The 17,917-nt window shown below is 46.4% G+C and overlaps 1 protein-coding gene across 2 annotated transcripts in view; it reads right to left on the bottom strand.

Moving 5' to 3' along the window:
- The window catches only part of FAM193A (family with sequence similarity 193 member A), a 108,930-nt gene extending 95,578 nt beyond the window's left edge, over positions 1-13,352 (bottom strand). For both annotated transcript variants that reach the window (XM_069744863.1, XM_069744864.1), the window contains exon 1: positions 12,958-13,352. In XM_069744863.1, coding sequence (XP_069600964.1) covers positions 12,958-13,182 — 225 coding nt within the window. In that variant the 5' untranslated portion in view covers positions 13,183-13,352. The remainder of the gene's footprint in view (positions 1-12,957) is intronic.
- Positions 13,353-17,917: the final 4,565 nt, after the last annotated feature.

Genomic DNA, 17,917 nt, shown 5'->3' with positions numbered 1-17,917 from the left:
TTAACTTAAATTAAAAAAAAAAAAAACTATCATTCTGTGTATACAGCTCTCCTGCAAAGCTATGTTGCCATACTTATGCACTACAAGCAAACCATATGTAGTCTGATCCTGCAGTCATACTCCGTTAAGACCCAAAGATTTTGCCACCCAACCGACCCAACAGCCCACCCGACCGACGCAACAGCCCACTTGACCGACGCAACAGGGAGAACATTTCTGGTTTGAGAACAGCTTTTTTTTTTGCTTAGTCAAGACCCCTTTAACCCCTTCATGACCCAGTTTATTTGTGATAAAAACGGAAATTTGGCGAAAATTTTGAAAATTTCGCAATTTTCACATTTTGAATTTTTATTCTGTTAAATCAGAGAGATATGTGACACAAAATAGTTAATAAATAACATTTCCCACATGTATACTTAACATCAGCACAATTTTGGAAACAAAAATTTTTTTTGTTAGGAAGTTATAAGGGTTAAAATTTGACCAGCGATTTGTCATTTTTACAACGAAATTTACAAAGCCATTTTTTTTAGGGACCACCTCACATTTGAAGTCAGTTTGAGGGGTCTATATGGCTGAAAATACCCAAAAGTGACACCATTCTAAAAACTGCACCCCTCAAGGTACTCAAAACCACATTCAAGAAGTTTATTAACCCTTCAGGTGCTTCACAGCAGCAGAAGCAACATGGAAGGAAAAAATGAACATTTAACTTTTTAGTCACAAAAATTATCTTGTAGCAACAATTTTTTTATTTTCCCAATGGTAAAAGGAGAAACTGAACCACGAACGTTGTTGTCCAATTTGTCCTGAGTACGCTGATACCTCATATGTGGGGGTAAACCACTGTTTGGGCGCACGGCAGGGCTTGGAAGGGAAGGAGCGCCATTTGACTTTTTGAATCAAAAATTGGCTCCACTCTTTAGCGGACACCATGTCACGTTTGGAGAGCCCCCGTGTGCCTAAAAATTGGAGCTCCCCCACAAGTGACCCCATTTTGGAAACTAGACGCCCCAAGGAACTTATCTTGATGCATAGTGAGCACTTTGAACCCCCAGGTGCTTCACAAATTGATCCGTAAAAATGAAAAAGTACTTTTTTTTCACAAAAAAATTCTTTTAGCCTCAATTTTTTCATTTTCACATGGGCAACAGGATAAAATGGATCCTAAAATGTGTTGGGCAATTTCTCCTGAGTACACCAATACCTCACATGTGGGGGTAAACCACTGTTTGGGCACATGGTAAGGCTCGGAAGGGAAGGAGCGCCATTTGACTTTTTGAATGAAAAATTATTTCCATCGTTAGCGGACACCATGTCGCGTTTGGATAGCTCCTGTGTGCCTAAACATTGGCGCTCCCCCACAAGTGACCCCATTTTGGAAACTAGACCCCCCAAGGAACTTATTTAGATGCCTAGTGAGCACTTTAAACCCTCAGGTGCTTCACAAATTGATCTGTAAAAATGAAAAAGTACTTTTTTTCACAAAAAAATTCTTTTCGCCTCAATTTTTTCATTTTCACATGGGCAGTAGAATAAAATGGATCATAAAATTTGTTGGGCAATTTCTCCCGAGTACGTCGATACCTCATATGTGGGGGTAAACCACTGTTTGGGCACTCGGCAGGGCTCGGAAGGGAAGGCGCGCCATTTGACTTTTTGAATGGAAAATTAGCTCCAATTGTTAGCGGACACCATGTCGCGTTTGGAGAGCCCCTGTGTGCCTAAACATTGGAGCTCCCCCACAAGTGACCCCATTTTGGAAACTAGACCCCCCAAGGAACTTATCTAGATGCATATTGAGCACTTTAAACCCCCAGGTGCTTCACAGAAGTTTATAACGCAGAGCCATGAAAATAAAAAATAATTTTTCTTTCCTCAAAAATGATTTTTTAGCCTGGAATTTCCTATTTTGCCAAGGATATAGGAGAAATTGGACCCCAAATATTGTTGTCCAGTTTGTCCTGAGTACGCTGATACCCCATATGTGGGGGTAAACCACTGTTTGGGCACACGGCAGGGCTCGGAAGGGAAGGCACGCCATTTGGCTTTTTAAATGGAAAATTAGCTCCAATCATTAGCGGACACCATGTCACGTTTGGAGAGCCCCTGTGTGCCTAAACATTGGAGATCCCCCAGAAATGACACCATTTTGGAAACTAGACCCCCAAAGGAACTAATCTAGATGTGTGGTGAGGACTTTGAACCCCCAAGTGCTTCACAGAAGTTTATAACGCAGAGCCATGAAAATAAAAAAAAAAAATTATTTTCTCAAAAATGATCTTTTAGCCTGCAATTTTTTATTTTCCCAAGGGTAACAGGAGAAATTTGACCCCAAAAGTTGTTGTCCAGTTTCTCCTGAGTACGCTGATACCCCATATGTGGGGGTAAATCACTGTTTGGGCACATGCCGGGGCTCGGAAGTGAAGTAGTGACGTTTTGAAATGCAGACTTTGATGGAATGCTCTGCGGGCGTCACGTTGCATTTGCAGAGCCCCTGATGTGCCTAAACAGTAGAAACCCCCCACAAGTGACCCCATTTTAGAAACTAGACCCCCCAAGGAACTTATCTAGATATGTGGTGAGCACTTTGAACCCCCAAGTGCTTCACAGACGTTTACAACGCAGAGCCGTGAAAATAAAAAATAATTTTTCTTTCCTCAAAAATTATGTTTTAGCAAGCATTTTTTTAGATTCACAAGGGTAACAGGAGAAATTGGACCCCAGTAATTGTTGCGCAGTTTGTCCTGAGTATGCTGGTACCCCATATGTGGGGGTAAACCACTGTTTGGGCACACGTCAGGGCTCGGAAGTGAGGGAGCACCATTTGACTTTTTGAATACGAGATTGGCTGGAATCAATGGTGGCGCCATGTTGCGTTTGGAGACCTCTGATGTGCCTAAAAAGTGGTAACCCCTCAATTCTACCTCCAACACTAACCCCAACACACCCCTAACCCTAATCCCAACTGTAGCCATAACCCTAATCACAACCCTAACCACAACCCTAATTCCAACCCTAAGGCTATGTGCCCACGTTGCGGATTCGTGTGAGATATTTCCGCACCATTTTTGAAAAATCCGCGGGTAAAAGGCACTGCGTTTTACCTGCGGATTTTCCGCGGATTTCCAGTGTTTTTTGTGCGGATTTCACCTGCGGATTCCTATTGAGGAACAGGTGTAAACCGCTGCGGAATCCGCACAAAGAATTGACATGCTGCGGAAAATACAACGCAGCGTTTCCGCGCGGTATTTTCCGCACCATGGGCGCAGCGGATTTGGTTTTTCATATGTTTACATGGTACTGTAAACCTGATGGAACACTGCTGCGAATCCGCAGCCAAATCCGCACCGTGTGCACATAGCCTAATTCTAAAGGTATGTGCACACGCTGCGGAAAACGCTGCGGATCCGCAGCAGTTTCCCATGAGTTTACAGTTCAATGTAAACCTACGGGAAACAAAAATCGCTATGCTGCGGAAAAACTGCACGGAAACGCAGCGGTTTACATTCCGCAGCATGTCACTTCTTTGTGCGGATTCCGCAGCGGTTTTACAACTGCTCCAATAGAAAATCGCAGTTGTAAAACCGCAGTGAAATGCGCAGAAAAAAACGCGGTAAATCCACCATAAATCCGCAGCGGTTTAGCACTGCGGATTTATCAAATCCGCAGCGGAAAAATCCGCAGAGGACCAGAATACGTGTGCACATACCGAAACCCTAACCCTACCCCTAACCCTAGCCCTAACCCTACCCCTACCCCTATTCTAACATTAGTGGGAAAAAAAAATTTATTTATTTTTTTATTGTCCCTACCTATGGGGGTGACAAAGGGGGGGGGGTCATTTATTATTTTTTTTATTTTGATCACTGAGATATAATCTATCTCAGTGATCAAAATGCACTTTGGAACGAATCTGCCGGCCGGCAGATTCGGCGGGCGCACTGCGAATGCGCCCGCCATTTTGGAAGATGGCGGCGCCCAGGGAGAAGACGGACGGGACCCCGGCTGGATCGGTAAGTATGATGGGGTTGGGGGGGACCACGGGGGGGGGGGGATCGGAGCACGGGGGGGGGGAATCGGAGCGCGGGAGGGGTGGAACGTTGCACGGGGGGTGTGGAACGGAGCACGGGGGGGCTGGAACGGAGCACGGGGGGGAGCGGACAAGAGCACGGGGGGGGGGGAGCGGAGCACAGGACGGAGGGGAGCCGGAGCAGTGTACCGGCCAGATCGGGGGGCTGGGGGGGCGATCGGTGGGGTGGGGTGGGGGCACATTAGTGTTTCCAGCCATGGCCGATGATATTGCAGCATCGGCCATGGCTGGATTGTAATATTTCACCCGTTATAATAGGTGAAATATTACAAATCGCTCTGATTGGCAGTTTCACTTTCAACAGCCAATCAGAGCGATCGTAGCCACGAGGGGGTGAAGCCACCCCCCCTGGGCTAAACTACCACTCCCCCTGTCCCTGCAGATCGGGTGAAATGGGAGTTAACCCTTTCACCCGATCTGCAGGGACGCGATCTTTCCATGACGCCGCATAGGCGTCATGGGTCGGATTGGCACCGACTTTCATGACGCCTACGTGGCGTCATGGGTCGGGAAGGGGTTAAACTCCCACAAGTATATTTATAAAGAATGGGAGGCTGGAGAAGTGGAGTAGGAGTAGCATGTGCCGGCTGTATAGGAGCTGTGGACACAAAACAGCATGATCTAAGCCAAATGCAAGACCCGCTGCTCATGTTAGATATACTGAAGAAAAAAAAAATGTTGCAAAATGCTCCATAACATCCTGAGAGCTCCTCAGTATCACCAACAGGTGCACAAAGTCTGACAAACATTTACACAAATCACAATATGTAAGAGTTTTGAAAAGTGAATTTGCTTAAAAACAAAACAACAAACTAAACTGCGGTTCTGACTATCAGTGCAAGACGACGCAGTCTGCCAGCAACATAAAAACATACAAAAGAACAAAAAGTAAAGTGCACAACTACATCCAGACTTCATCCACACATAAACCATCCTTTCCTGATACGTCGGCGTAATTGTCAAGATCGGAGAGCCGCTGAACAGTCACAACCTCGCACAGAACCGCCCGCTTTATTTACATGGATGTTACATAAGCGGCAGCCGAGGTGCTCGGGAGAAGACAGACAGCAGACACATTCACACGGATCGACAGCACCTGCCGACTCCGCAAACGTCACATACACAGTTCAGTCCTCAGCAAACAGCAATGCAGAGAAAGCAGAGCAGAAAGCAGCCAGCCACCTGCCAGTGCACAGACTACATCAGGGGCCGGGTGCGGTGGAGGAAAAGCATGGAGTTGCTTGGAGACCGGCCCCAAGGCACCGAGTGATTTCCATAAGATGCATTACCCCTTATTTACCAAGTGCTGCATACAGTGGGGCAAAAAAGTATTTAGTCAGTCAGCAATAGTGCAAGTTCCACCACTTAAAAAGATGAGAGGCGTCTGTAATTTACATCATAGGTAGACCTCAACTATGGGAGACAAACAGAGAAAAAAAAATCCAGAAAATCACATTGTCTGTTTTTTTAACATTTTTTTTGCATTTTATGGTGGAAAAGAAGTATTTGGTCAGAAACAAACAATCAAGATTTCTGGCTTTCACAGACCTGTAACTTCTTCTTTAAGAGTCTCCTCTTTCCTCCACTCATTACCTGTAGTAATGGCACCTGTTTAAACTTGTTATCAGTATAAAAAGACACCTGTGCACACCCTCAAACAGTCTGACTCCAAACTCCACTATGGTGAAGACTAGGGTTGAGCGAAACGGATCGTTCATTTTCAAAAGTCGCCGACTTTTGGCAAAGTCGGGTTTCATGAAACCCGACCCGATCCCTGTGTGGGGTCGGCCATGCGGTACGCGACTTTCGCGCCAAAGTCGCGTTTCGTATGACGCGCTTGGCGCCATTTTTTTCAGCCAATGAAGGGGCGTGGGCAGAGTGATGACATAGGTCTTAGGGGCGTGGACGCCTATCGCCATGTTGTCGCTTGTGCGCTGTAGCGATTTGCACTGTGTAACACCAGCTTTTCAGTTCAGGGTTTCGTGTTTCGGTCGATCCTCGACTTTTCGCCATAATCGGCCGATTTCACTCGACTCGACTTTTGAGATAGTCGGGTTTCGCGAAACCCGGCTCGACCCTAAAAAAGTCAAGGTCGCTCAACCCTAGTGAAGACCAAAGAGCTGTCAAAGGACACCAGAAACAAAATTGTAGCCCTGCACCAGGCTGGGAAGACTGAATCTGCAATAGCCAACCAGCTTGGAGTGAAGAAATCAACAGTGGGAGCAATAATTAGAAAATGGAAGACATACAAGACCACTGATAATCTCCCTCGATCTGGGGCTCCACGCAAAATCCCACCCCGTGGGGTCAGAATGGTCACAAGAACGGTGAGCAAAAATCCCAGAACCACGCGGGGGGACCTAGTGAATGAACTGCAGAGAGCTGGGACCAATGTAACAAGGCCTACCATAAGTAACACACTACGCCACCATGGACTCAGATCCTGCAGTGCCAGACGTGTCCCACTGCTTAAGCCAGTACATGTCCGGGCCCATCTGAAGTTTGCTAGAGAGCATTTGGATGATCCAGAGGAGTTTTGGGAGAATGTCCTATGGTCTGATGAAACCAAACTGGAACTGTTTGGTAGAAACACAACTTGTCGTGTTTTGGGGAAAAAGAATACTGAGTTGCATCCATCAAACACCATACCTACTGTAAAGCATGGTGGTGGAAACATCATGCTTTGGGGCTGTTTCTCTGCAAAGGGGCCAGGACGACTGATCCGGGTACATGAAAGAATGAATGGGGCCATGTATCGTGAGATTTTGAGTGCAAACCTCCTTCCATCAGCAAGGGCATTGAAGATGAAACGTGGCTGGGTCTTTCAACATGACAATGATCCAAAGCACACCGCCAGGGCAACGAAGGAGTGGCTTCGTAAGAAGCATTTCAAGGTCCTGGAGTGGCCTAGCCAGTCTCCAGATCTCAACCCTATAGAAAACCTTTGGAGGGAGTAGAAAGTCCGTGTTGCCAAGCGAAAAGCCAAAAACATCACTGCTCTAGAGGAGATCTGCATGGAGGAATGGGCCAACATACCAACAACAGTGTGTGGCAACCTTGTGAAGACTTACAGAAAACGTTTGACCTCTGTCATTGCCAACAAAGGATATATTACAAAGTATTGAGATTAAATTTTGTTTCTGACCAAATACTTATTTTCCACCATAATATGCAAATAAAATGATAAAAAAACAGACAATGTGATTTTCTGGATTTTTTTTTCTCAGTTTGTCTCCCATAGTTGAGGTCTACCTATGATGTAAATTACAGACGCCTCTCATCTTTTTAAGTGGTGGAACTTGCACTATTGCTGACTGACTAAATACTTTTTTGCCCCACTGTATATACATACATATACACAGTATATCAGCTGAATATTAACAAGGCATTGGCCACACGTCCTAGCAACTTGCCACCAATGTTGACGTTCCAACCTGTGACATCATACACATCCTATATTTAATAAAGTGAATGAACAAAAACCTATAAAGAGCAGAGATTACGTTACACAAGAATACTTGTACTGGCAGCAAAACCCACAAAGGACGTTAGGGGCATTTTGTCAGAGCAGGAGACGCAGGTCCATAACCCCCGATCTACGCTGCCACCCCTCTTCTCTAAAAATGGAGATACTACTGCATAAGTATGTAGGGGTGTCACTCAGGAGCCAGGGAAAGCTGGGCGACAGCACCAGCAGGGGCTGCAGAAGTGGTCGATACCGGCTCTCTTCCCAAGAACCGAAGCATACAACTATATTCGGTGAAACGATTCCCAAGACCTGTCCCAGCAGACACGGCGGTGATCTATGGCTGCTGGACGGGAAGCTTGAATGCCGCCTTCTATTTACTGTACATTTGATTGACCGTTGTGGCGTGGCGTACATGTGACATCGCGCCACACTGGCTAAGCAAAAGAGGAGCTGGGATGGCAGCATGTAGGAGGTGGTTCACGGGGCTCCCATTAAGGCCGGTTTCACACGTCAGTGGCTCCGGTACGTGAGGTGAGTTTCCTCACGTACCGGAGCCACTGACACACGTAGACACATAAAAATCAATGCATATGTTCAGATGTCATTGATTTTTTGCGGACCGTGTCTCCGTGTGCCAAACACGGAGACATGTCAGGGTTCGTGGGAGCGCACAGATTACACGGACCCATTAAAGTCAATGGGTCCGTGTAAAGCATGTACCGCACACGGACATTGTCCGTGTGCCGTGCAGGAGACAGCGCTACATTAAGCGCTGTCCCCCCCCCACTAGTGCTGAAGCCGCGATTCATATCTTCCCTGCAGCAGCGTTTGCTGCAGAGAAGGTATGAATAAGTGTGTTTAAAATAAAGATCTATGTGGCCCGACCTGTGCGCCCCCAACACCCTCCACCCCCTGTGCGCCCCCCGCTGTTCTGAAAATACTCACCCGGCTCGCTCCCTCGCCGGCGCTGCTTCCTCTCCTGGCCGCATCTTCTCCTGTATACGGTCACGTGGGGCCGCCGATTACAATCATGAATATGCGGCTCCACCTCCCAAAGGGGGGTGGGGACCTGGATATTGATTTTACACACTAATATTCATATCTTCTCTACAGCAAACGCTGCTGCAGGGAAGATATGAATGGGGCTTCAGCACGATGCAGGGGACAGCGCTAAACTTTAGCGCTGTCTCCGGCACGGTGCGTGTGGTACCCAGTGGGCACACGGGCGGCACACGTGTGCCACACTGATGTGCCACAGAAACGCACCGGCACACGGATAATTCCGGTACCGGAAATATCTGGACGTGTGAGACTGCCCTAACGGATGTGTCCAGGGCCCTGCAAATGGTTCCCACCTACTCTAATTAAAAAAAAAAATGTCTAAATTCACAGCGTTATCATTATCACAGGACCAGACAGTTTTGTCTGCAGTCCGCAATCATCAGCAATGTAGCTGTATACAAAAACCCGCAGCCATTTACAAGGTTTGCCTTATTCATTCCTCCTGTTACTAGAGGACCGGACTGGACAAAGGCAGTGCGAATCTTTTGGCTCATCTATAAGTTGGCATGGTCTCCCCCCGTTTGGGTGGGTCGCTTCAGGTCAGTCACCTTGGGATGACAAATGTGTACAGCGTTGTAGAATATGCTGGCGTTATATAAATGGATAAAATACAGAAATATAGAAGAGTATCACAACACTGCTGAAGAATAAGACACCACATTTGGGGGATTGCTTTTTAAGCAATTTGCTAAGAGTTCTTCTAGTGCTAAACTGCAGGCTCACATTACAGTCAGCAATGGTGGTCTATGGGCAGGAGGCTACATCAGTGGCTGACAGGTGGGGGGTCCCCAAGAGGGGGCTGCAAGCCCTCAATCTGTTCCCAACCACAGGCTTATCGCACCATAATCACAACTCTCCCCACTAGATATCAGACTCAAGGAGAGGAGCAACCTGTGGCCCTCCAATTGGCCATCAGGGCATGCTGGGAGTTGTAGTTTTGCTAACAGCTGGCCTGTTGCATATCATTAGCACAAGATGTGTCAAAAGGAAAGAAAATGTGTGACCAACCTAGTGACAGCGCCTGGATAGAAAGAGGGAAATGAGCGACATCGGGACAGGAAGACCTGAAATACCTGTACCCAGTACACCCAGCCCCAGGAAGACATAGGAAAAGGTAACGAGCTGCCAAGCCTGGGAAATTAAAGTGAAAATAAAGTATGTGAACCCTGGTGATGGAGACCAGTCACACAGGCTCTTTTCTCTCCTACACCAATGTAGAGGAGCTCGCAGCCCCCAAATCTCTCCTGTGTCCACACTGATCCCCTGACCAATAGGCAGCGCTCCTCATTAGCCAACAATCTGCACAGTATTTACATCCATAGTTTGCATTATCGACATCTATAGGACCACGTTTGTAGGACCTGTAAATACTGGGACGACAAAGTAAGTACATCCCTTGTAATTTAGGTTTTATATATTTGCTCCAAAGGAACTGAATTTAAACCAAATGTCAGCTTTGCAAATATAGTTTTGGTGACATCTCTGTGGCCAATTTGTGCCTGCAGCTCCTCTGCGGAGTGATGCGATTCTGAGGATACAGATAAACAATTGTAGAATCTCATGTTGTGGACGCGATGCAGATTCTCCACTGTTATTCTGCATAAAAATACACAGACATTTCATCCTGAAAGGCCGAAATAAAACCCACGTGAAGAACAGACGTACTGCGGGGTTTAACATCTGCACGGCAGGTCAATTTATGTGCAGAAAATTTCCGACATAAACTTAGTTGACGCAATACTACGCTGCGCTTCTTCGGTATGGAAATCTAGGTGGTAAATCTGTAACGTGTGCATTCGGCTCTATGTGCGGGAATGGCGTTACATGTCACACTATACACAGGGTTTGTTACCATGGAGACGCACAGGTCTGCAGGGGAAGCTGTAAACTCCAAACGTTGGTTGCATCTTTTTAGATCAATAGTTGAAAACCCTCTTCATAAGAAAAAAAAGTATGGATTATAAACGTCAAAAGCATTAATACCTTACTTCTAACTCGGAAAGTTCCAGATATAAAAAAAAGACAAACAGTCACCTCCAGATGAAAAAGCAGGACGCCATACAAAAAAAAATAAAAAGACGGACCCTACTATAATCCACGGGGTCAGTCGGGCAGTGTTGGTGCCCATCACTCCATCCATCTGCGAGGCGCAGCTCCGTGACAGAGCAGGTTAATATAATGGAATGAAGCCTTACATGTAACAAACCCTCAGCTGTGCAAGCGAGGAATTTTCAACCTCTGATCTGGAGTCTAGTTACTGACAGCAAGCACTGGTCTTAGGTATGTGCACACGATGCGGATTTTGCTGCGGATCCGCAGCAGTTTCCCATGAGTTTACAGTTCAATGTAAACCTATGAAAAACCAAAAACGCTGTGCAAATGCTGCTGAAAAAAAACGCGTGGAAACGCAGCGGTTTACATTCCGCAGCATGTCACTTCTTTCTGCGGATTCCGCAGCGATTTTAAAGCTGCCCCTATGGAAAACTGCAGTGAAAACCACAGAAAAAACACGGTAAATCCGCGATAAATCTGCAGCAAAAAATGCAGGGTTTTTGCCCTGCAGATTAATCAAATCTGCTGCGGAAAAATCCACAGTGGCCAAGAATACGTGTGCACATAGCCTTAAAGTTAGAAAGAAACTGCATCAACGTATATTAGAAAGTTAATGAAGGCACTGAAGTAGACAACGTAGCCTCTAGGTGAGGAGCATCGCTGCCATCTATCCAGGTACCAGGACCACAAGTGCCAGGCAATGCCCTGACCACAGCAATGCACACAACATCCTCCGCCAAAAGCTGTGCAAACAGTATAGTAGCGTCTCACCGCTGAAGAAAGTCTGGAAATCAAAGGTGACAGCAAACACCAAGCTCGCCGAAGGGTTTTCAAGAAAAACTCTTGCCAAAAGACAGGGGTTGTGAGAAAAATCGTGCTCTCATCCTCCCCAGGTCCAGTGCTGCATCTCTAATACTGCAGCACTGATGTCACGTTGACAGCGCTGCAGCCAATCGGCATTCCCAGCAGCTCTGCCCGAGCAGACAGTTCTAGGTGCCGAGCTCACTGATTGGATGGAGCGCTGTCAACGTGATGACAGCACTGCAGACAAAATCAGACACTGGGAGCAGCGGCGGAGACTCTGAAGGACCTGGGGAGGGCAAGTAATACAAACAATATTCATTTAGGCAGAGAAACACGAAACCAGGAAAAAAAAAAAGGTTTTTTTACTCTACTCACCCTCCCCAAGTCCATCGCAGTGTCAGTGTCTTATCTGCAGCGCTGATGTCACGTTGACAGCGCTGCAGCCAATCAGCATCCCCAGCGGCTCTGCCTGATTACTCAGTACCAGCTGCTGAGCTCTCTGATTGGATGCAGCGCTGTCAACATGACTTCAGCACTGCAGACAGGATCAGACACCAGGAGGGGCGGTGGTGACTTAGCGAAGGACCTGGGGAGGGTGAGTTTTTTTTTTTTTTTTTTTTAACGCAGAGGAACAGGGGTTTTGAGAAACCGGAAAAATCTCTTTAATCTGCAACGCTGAGGTCATGTTGGCAGCAGTACAGCCACAATCAGACACCGGGAGCAGCGGCGGTGACTCAGCTAAGGACCTGGGGAGGGCGAGTAGTGCACGGGTGTTCTTACACTCGAAAAATCCCATTAGAGGTTAAGTGAAAAATGGTTCTGCACTCACCCTCTCCAGGACCAGCGCTGCTTTCCCACTGCTGTTACTAGTGTCTTATCTGCAGCGGTGAGGTCACGTTGACAACGCTGCAGCCAATCAGTAGGCTCAGCTACAGCAGACAGAGCTGCCGAGCTCTCCGATTGGCTGCAGCGCTGTCAATGTGACATCACATCCCCAAACAACAACAAAAAAAACACCGAGAGCAGAGGCAGGGAACGGGGAAGAGGGACTAGTGCGCTGTTTGTTTTAGGATTTTTTTGAAAATCCCCTTAAAAAAAAAAAAAAAAACAACACACCAGCATAATTTTAGCAGAACAGCGCCACTCAAGGTCGTGTCTGGTAATTGCAAGAAATAAAAAAATAAACGCAACCTTCATCATGCCAGGCATGTGAGGCGGCAAGATGCTGAGGTAAGCTGGTACTTGTAGTTCTCCAAACCGAGATGCTTAGAGTACGACTCCTCCACCCCCACCCCCTGATGGTATGGTTACCATGACAACTACATTAGCATAACCCCAAAAGTGGCCCCCACAAAATAAGAGCAGCGCCAGTCCTGGTAACAGCTGACACCACCCAGGCCCGGTCCAGCAGACACATGGCAGTGCCCCCAGGGTACACACCGGGCACAGGGCCTGGCACCGCGGGCTGGCAGCTCACCTCTGTCCCGGGCGCGGTGCTGGAGATGAGGCCTGCTCCTGCCGCGCTGCCCGCTCCTCCGCTGCCTCCTCCGGCGGCCGCACTGTGCTGTCCCCGCAGAGCCGCCGCTGCCTTCACGTCCCCGGCTGCACTGCTGTTACTGCCGCTGCTGCTGCCGCTGCTGCTGCCTCCGCCCCGCTTGTTCTTCCTCCGCTTCGCCCCTCTCTTGGCGTCGGCCGGGCTCATATCTGCGCTATAATACCGTCCGCTCTGCCGAGAGCCGCACACCGGAGCTCTACCGAAGAGGAGCGCGGATTCAAGCCGCAACGAGAAATGACAGGGCGGCGGAAGAGGCGAACAACCGACCAGAGCGGAGCCAAGCTAGACTCCAATATGGCGGACCACAAGGAGGAAAGCTATTCCCGTCTTACGCCCAGACGTCATCGCGTAATCCTACGTCAACGTGCTGCTGGGAGGCTGAGCGCTCACTGCTGCCACCTTCAGGGGAAAAAAAAAGAAGCTTAGGTTAGAAAAGCCCGCAGTATACGCCTGATCCGAACTACGAATCCCAAGATGCAATGCGCCGACGCTGACTGCGATAGCTAGCGAGGGGAAGTAACACAGGCATGCCGGGAATTGTAGTTCAATAAAGTCTTTAGGGCTGTGTCTGTAGAGACAAACGTCAAGGTGTTCAGTTTGTGGTAAAAGTGGCGCTAGCGTTTGTCACCAATGTATAAATATCAGAAGATGAGGGAGAATCACAAATTAATAAATTCCTGAGTAACAACTTATAAAGGGGCATTTAGAACTCAAGGGTTTTTTTTTTTACGTGGATTTTTCTGACAGAAAACGTCAAAATACCTCACGTTTTTGATACAGGAAAGAAATATATCTTGGTACCGTGTTAGCCAGTAGATAGAAAAATATTTAGAATTGAGAGTCCTCAGTGGTTGATACCTTTTAATGGCTAACTGAAAAGATGGTAACAGATTGCAGCTTTCCAGACTACTCAGGTCTCTTCATCAGGCAAAGACTAAGGCTGTGTTCACACGTTGCGGTTTTTTCGCGATTTTTCCCGATAAAAACGCTATAAAACCGCAAAAAAAACGCATACAATAAGCATCCCATCATTTAGAATAAATTCCGCATGTTTTGTGCACATGATGCGTTTTTTTCCGTGAAAAAAACGCATCGCGGCAAAAAACGCAGCATGTTCATTAATTTTCCGTTTTTTTTTGCGGATTTCCCACTCCAAAATGTATTGGGAAGGGTCCAGAAAAAAACCGCGGCAAAAACGCGTCAAAACCGCGGCAAAAACGCATGCGGTTTTCTTGCGGATTTCTTGCAGAAAATGTCCGGAATTCTCAGGAATTTTCTGCAAGAAATCCTGAACGTGTGCACATAGCCTAATAGAAATTCTGAAGAATCACATATTTATGCACAACATGGCATAGAAAATATGCGCATATTCCTCACTGTAATGAGCGGGACCACGTGACCGCTCACACAGCACAGGCTGCAGGCGCTGAGAGGCGACATCGCTGGAGCTGGGGGTCGGTGAGTATTTCCTGGCAAGCGGGGGGGTGCACAGGGGATGGGAGGCGGGAGGGGACGCACAATCTTTATTTTTAAGGGAAAAAAAAAAAAAATTATTCATTCCTTCTCTCCAGTGAACGCTGCTGGGAAGAAGAGATGAAACCCGGCTTCAGCACCACACGCAGGGGACAGCGCTTAACTGTAGCGCTGTCTCCTGCACGGTCCGTGTGGTCCTCAGTCTTCCTGGCAAGTGGGGGGGGGGGGCGCACAGGGGATGGGAGGCGGGAGGGGACGCACAATCTTTATTTTTAAGGGAAAAGAAAAAAAAAATTATTAATTCCTTCTCTCCAGTGAACGCTGCTGGGAAGAAGGGATGAATACCGGGTTCAGCACCACACGCAGGGGACAGCGCTTAACTGTAGCGCTGTCTCCTGCACGGTCCTTGTGGTCCTCAGTCGGCACACGGCTGCCGCACGTGTGCCACACTGATGTGCTACGTAAGCACACGGACACACGGACAATTCCGGTACCGATTTTTCCGGTACCGGAATTATCTGGACGTGTGGGACAGGCCTAAGACGATGGCAAAAAGCAAAAAAAAAAAAGTCAGTTTATCTTCCGTGTGTCTTTTGACGGAGCACAGCCGCGGAGGAGGCGGAGAAATTAATTTCTCCATCTCCTCTGCTGCCAGCGTCGGCGTATATCACACCACACTCAGATATCGCCTTTTTTTTTTTTTATAAACTTTGGATTTGTTTTTTTACCACATAAATAAAAAAAGGAAATAAACGTTTGGTATCAGCGAACTCATAATGACCTGGAGTATCATAATGGCAGGTCAGTTTTAGCATTTGTATTGGAAGATAGTAGATTTGTGCAAAGGAAAAACAGGAGAATATCTGGGGGGCAAAAAAAAAAGCTATTTTTTTCCCCAGATATTCTCCTCTTTTTCCTTTGCGCAAATCTACTATTTTCCAATACATATCCAATTGACAAATCTGTGGTTATTGTCCTGATTTGCAGCATTGAAAAACTTTCTACTACTAGCGCCGCTGAATCATATACATCAGTTTTAGCATTTAGGGAACATGGTAAAAAAAAACAACAACAACAAAAAATTGTGAAATTGCACTTTTTTTTTTGCAATATCACTGCACTTGGATTTTTTTTTAACCATTTTGCATTACGCCGTGTGGTAAAATCAATGGTGTCGTTCAAAAGTACAAATCGTCCCGCAAACAAAACAAAGCCCTCATACTTCTATATTGATGGAAAAATTAAAAAAAAAAAGTTATAGCTCTGGGAAGAAGGGGAGAAAAAAATGAAAATGGAAAATCTCAAGGTGGTGAAGGAGTTAAAGTGTCGTACATGTACGTGAGATGCAACTAAAAGAAAAAAGAAAAAAGCGGCATCCGGAAAAGTGTAAAACATCTGGATAAAGCAAAGTTGGTAAGGAAAAATGAAAAAAAGACTTAGAAATGAAAAACTTTAAAAAATGTTGCAAAACTTAGAGAATAAGATGCAAATGTAAAAAGGGGGTAATAAAGAACAAATTACTCCAAAAAAGTCAATAATCGACAATGAGGAATGGGGGGTTTTATCTTTATTTGGGGGTGCTGTGTTTCGGGTGTGCCATTAGTGATCCAAAAGCTGTTGGCAAAAGAGGAAAAATTTGATGTTTCTTGAACTTTTATGATGTTCTCTTCCCTTTTCTCCCATATCTGTACATTACTTGTCACATTTGCCATTCCGGACGCCAGGAAAGCTGAGTTACAGTTCTGTAATATTGCTGGAATTGCTTGCTAATTTACCATCCGGCCTGAAGAATAATCATGGCGTTGTCTTCTGTACCAGCAGGGCATGCTGCAGCTCTCGTGATGCTGAACACCTGCAGTAAAGCCCAGCGGAGGTCCCGGCTCCGCTCTTCGGGGCCGATTATTACAGTAAAGCTACAGGTGCAACAATTATCCCATTAACTCTCTCAGAGCCAGCCATATCTGCAAGTCACTTCTCCTGAATCCCGTAATGGGAAGCTTTAGGTAAATTGCTCCATTGGGAACCATTATCTAACGCTGGTTCCACTACTACTAAAGGGGTAGGTGCCACAGCAGAGCGCTGCCGAGAAGCGACTATTGTTTATCACTAGCAACCACTCAGAAAGTGTAAGAAAAATAAGACATAGTAACATAGTAACATAGTTAGTAAGGCCGAAAAAAGACATTTGTCCATCCAGTTCAGCCTATATTCCATCATAATAAATCCCCAGATCTACGTCCTTCTACAGAACCTAATAATTGTATGATACAATATTGTTCTGCTCCAGGAAGACATCCAGGCCTCTCTTGAACCCCTCGACTGAGTTCGCCATCACCACCTCCTCAGGCAAGCAATTCCAGATTCTCACTGCCCTAACAGTAAAGAATCCTCTTCTATGTTGGTGGAAAAACCTTCTCTCCTCCAGACGCAAAGAATGCCCCCTTGTGCCGGTCACCTTCCTTGGTATAAACAGATCCTCAGCGAGATATTTGTATTGTCCCCTTATATACTTATACATGGTTATTAGATCGCCCCTCAGTCGTCTTTTTTCTAGACTAAATAATCCTAATTTCGCTAATCTATCTGGGTATTGTAGTTCTCCCATCCCCTTTATTAATTTTGTTGCCCTCCTTTGTACTCTCTCTAGTTCCATTATATCCTTCCTGAGCACCGGTGCCCAAAACTGGACACAGTACTCCATGTGCGGTCTAACTAGGGATTTGTACAGAGGCAGTATAATGCTCTCATCATGTGTATCCAGACCTGTTTTAATGCACCCCATGATCCTGTTTGCCTTGGCAGCTGCTGCCTGGCACTGGCTGCTCCATGTAAGTTTATCATTAACTAGGATCCCCAAGTCCTTCTCCCTGTCAGATTTACCCAGTGGTTTCCCATTCAGTGTGTAATGGTGATATTGATTCCTTCTTCCCATGTGTATAACCTTACATTTATCATTGTTAAACCTCATCTGCCACCTTTCAGCCCAAGTTTCCAACTTATCCAGATCCATCTGTAGCAGAATACTATCTTCTCTTGTATTAACCGCTTTACATAGTTTTGTATCATCTGCAAATATCGATATTTTACTGTGTAAACCTTCTACCAGATCATTAATGAATATGTTGAAGAGAACAGGTCCCAATACCGACCCCTGCGGTACCCCACTGGTCACAGCGACCCAGTTAGAGACTATACCATTTATAACCACCCTCTGCTTTCTATCACTAAGCCAGTTACTAACCCATTTACACACATTTTCCCCCAGACCAAGCATTCTCATTTTGTGTACCAACCTCTTGTGCGGCACGGTATCAAACGCTTTGGAAAAATCGAGATATACCACGTCCAATGACTCACCGTGGTCCAGCCTTCCGCTTCGGAAGCCAAGCGACAATGGTGAAGTCACGTC

Source organism: Ranitomeya imitator, chromosome 1 (assembly GCF_032444005.1).
Source record: "Ranitomeya imitator isolate aRanImi1 chromosome 1, aRanImi1.pri, whole genome shotgun sequence".
Taxonomy (NCBI): domain Eukaryota; kingdom Metazoa; phylum Chordata; class Amphibia; order Anura; family Dendrobatidae; genus Ranitomeya; species Ranitomeya imitator.
This window is presented reverse-complemented; position numbering and strand designations above follow the sequence as displayed.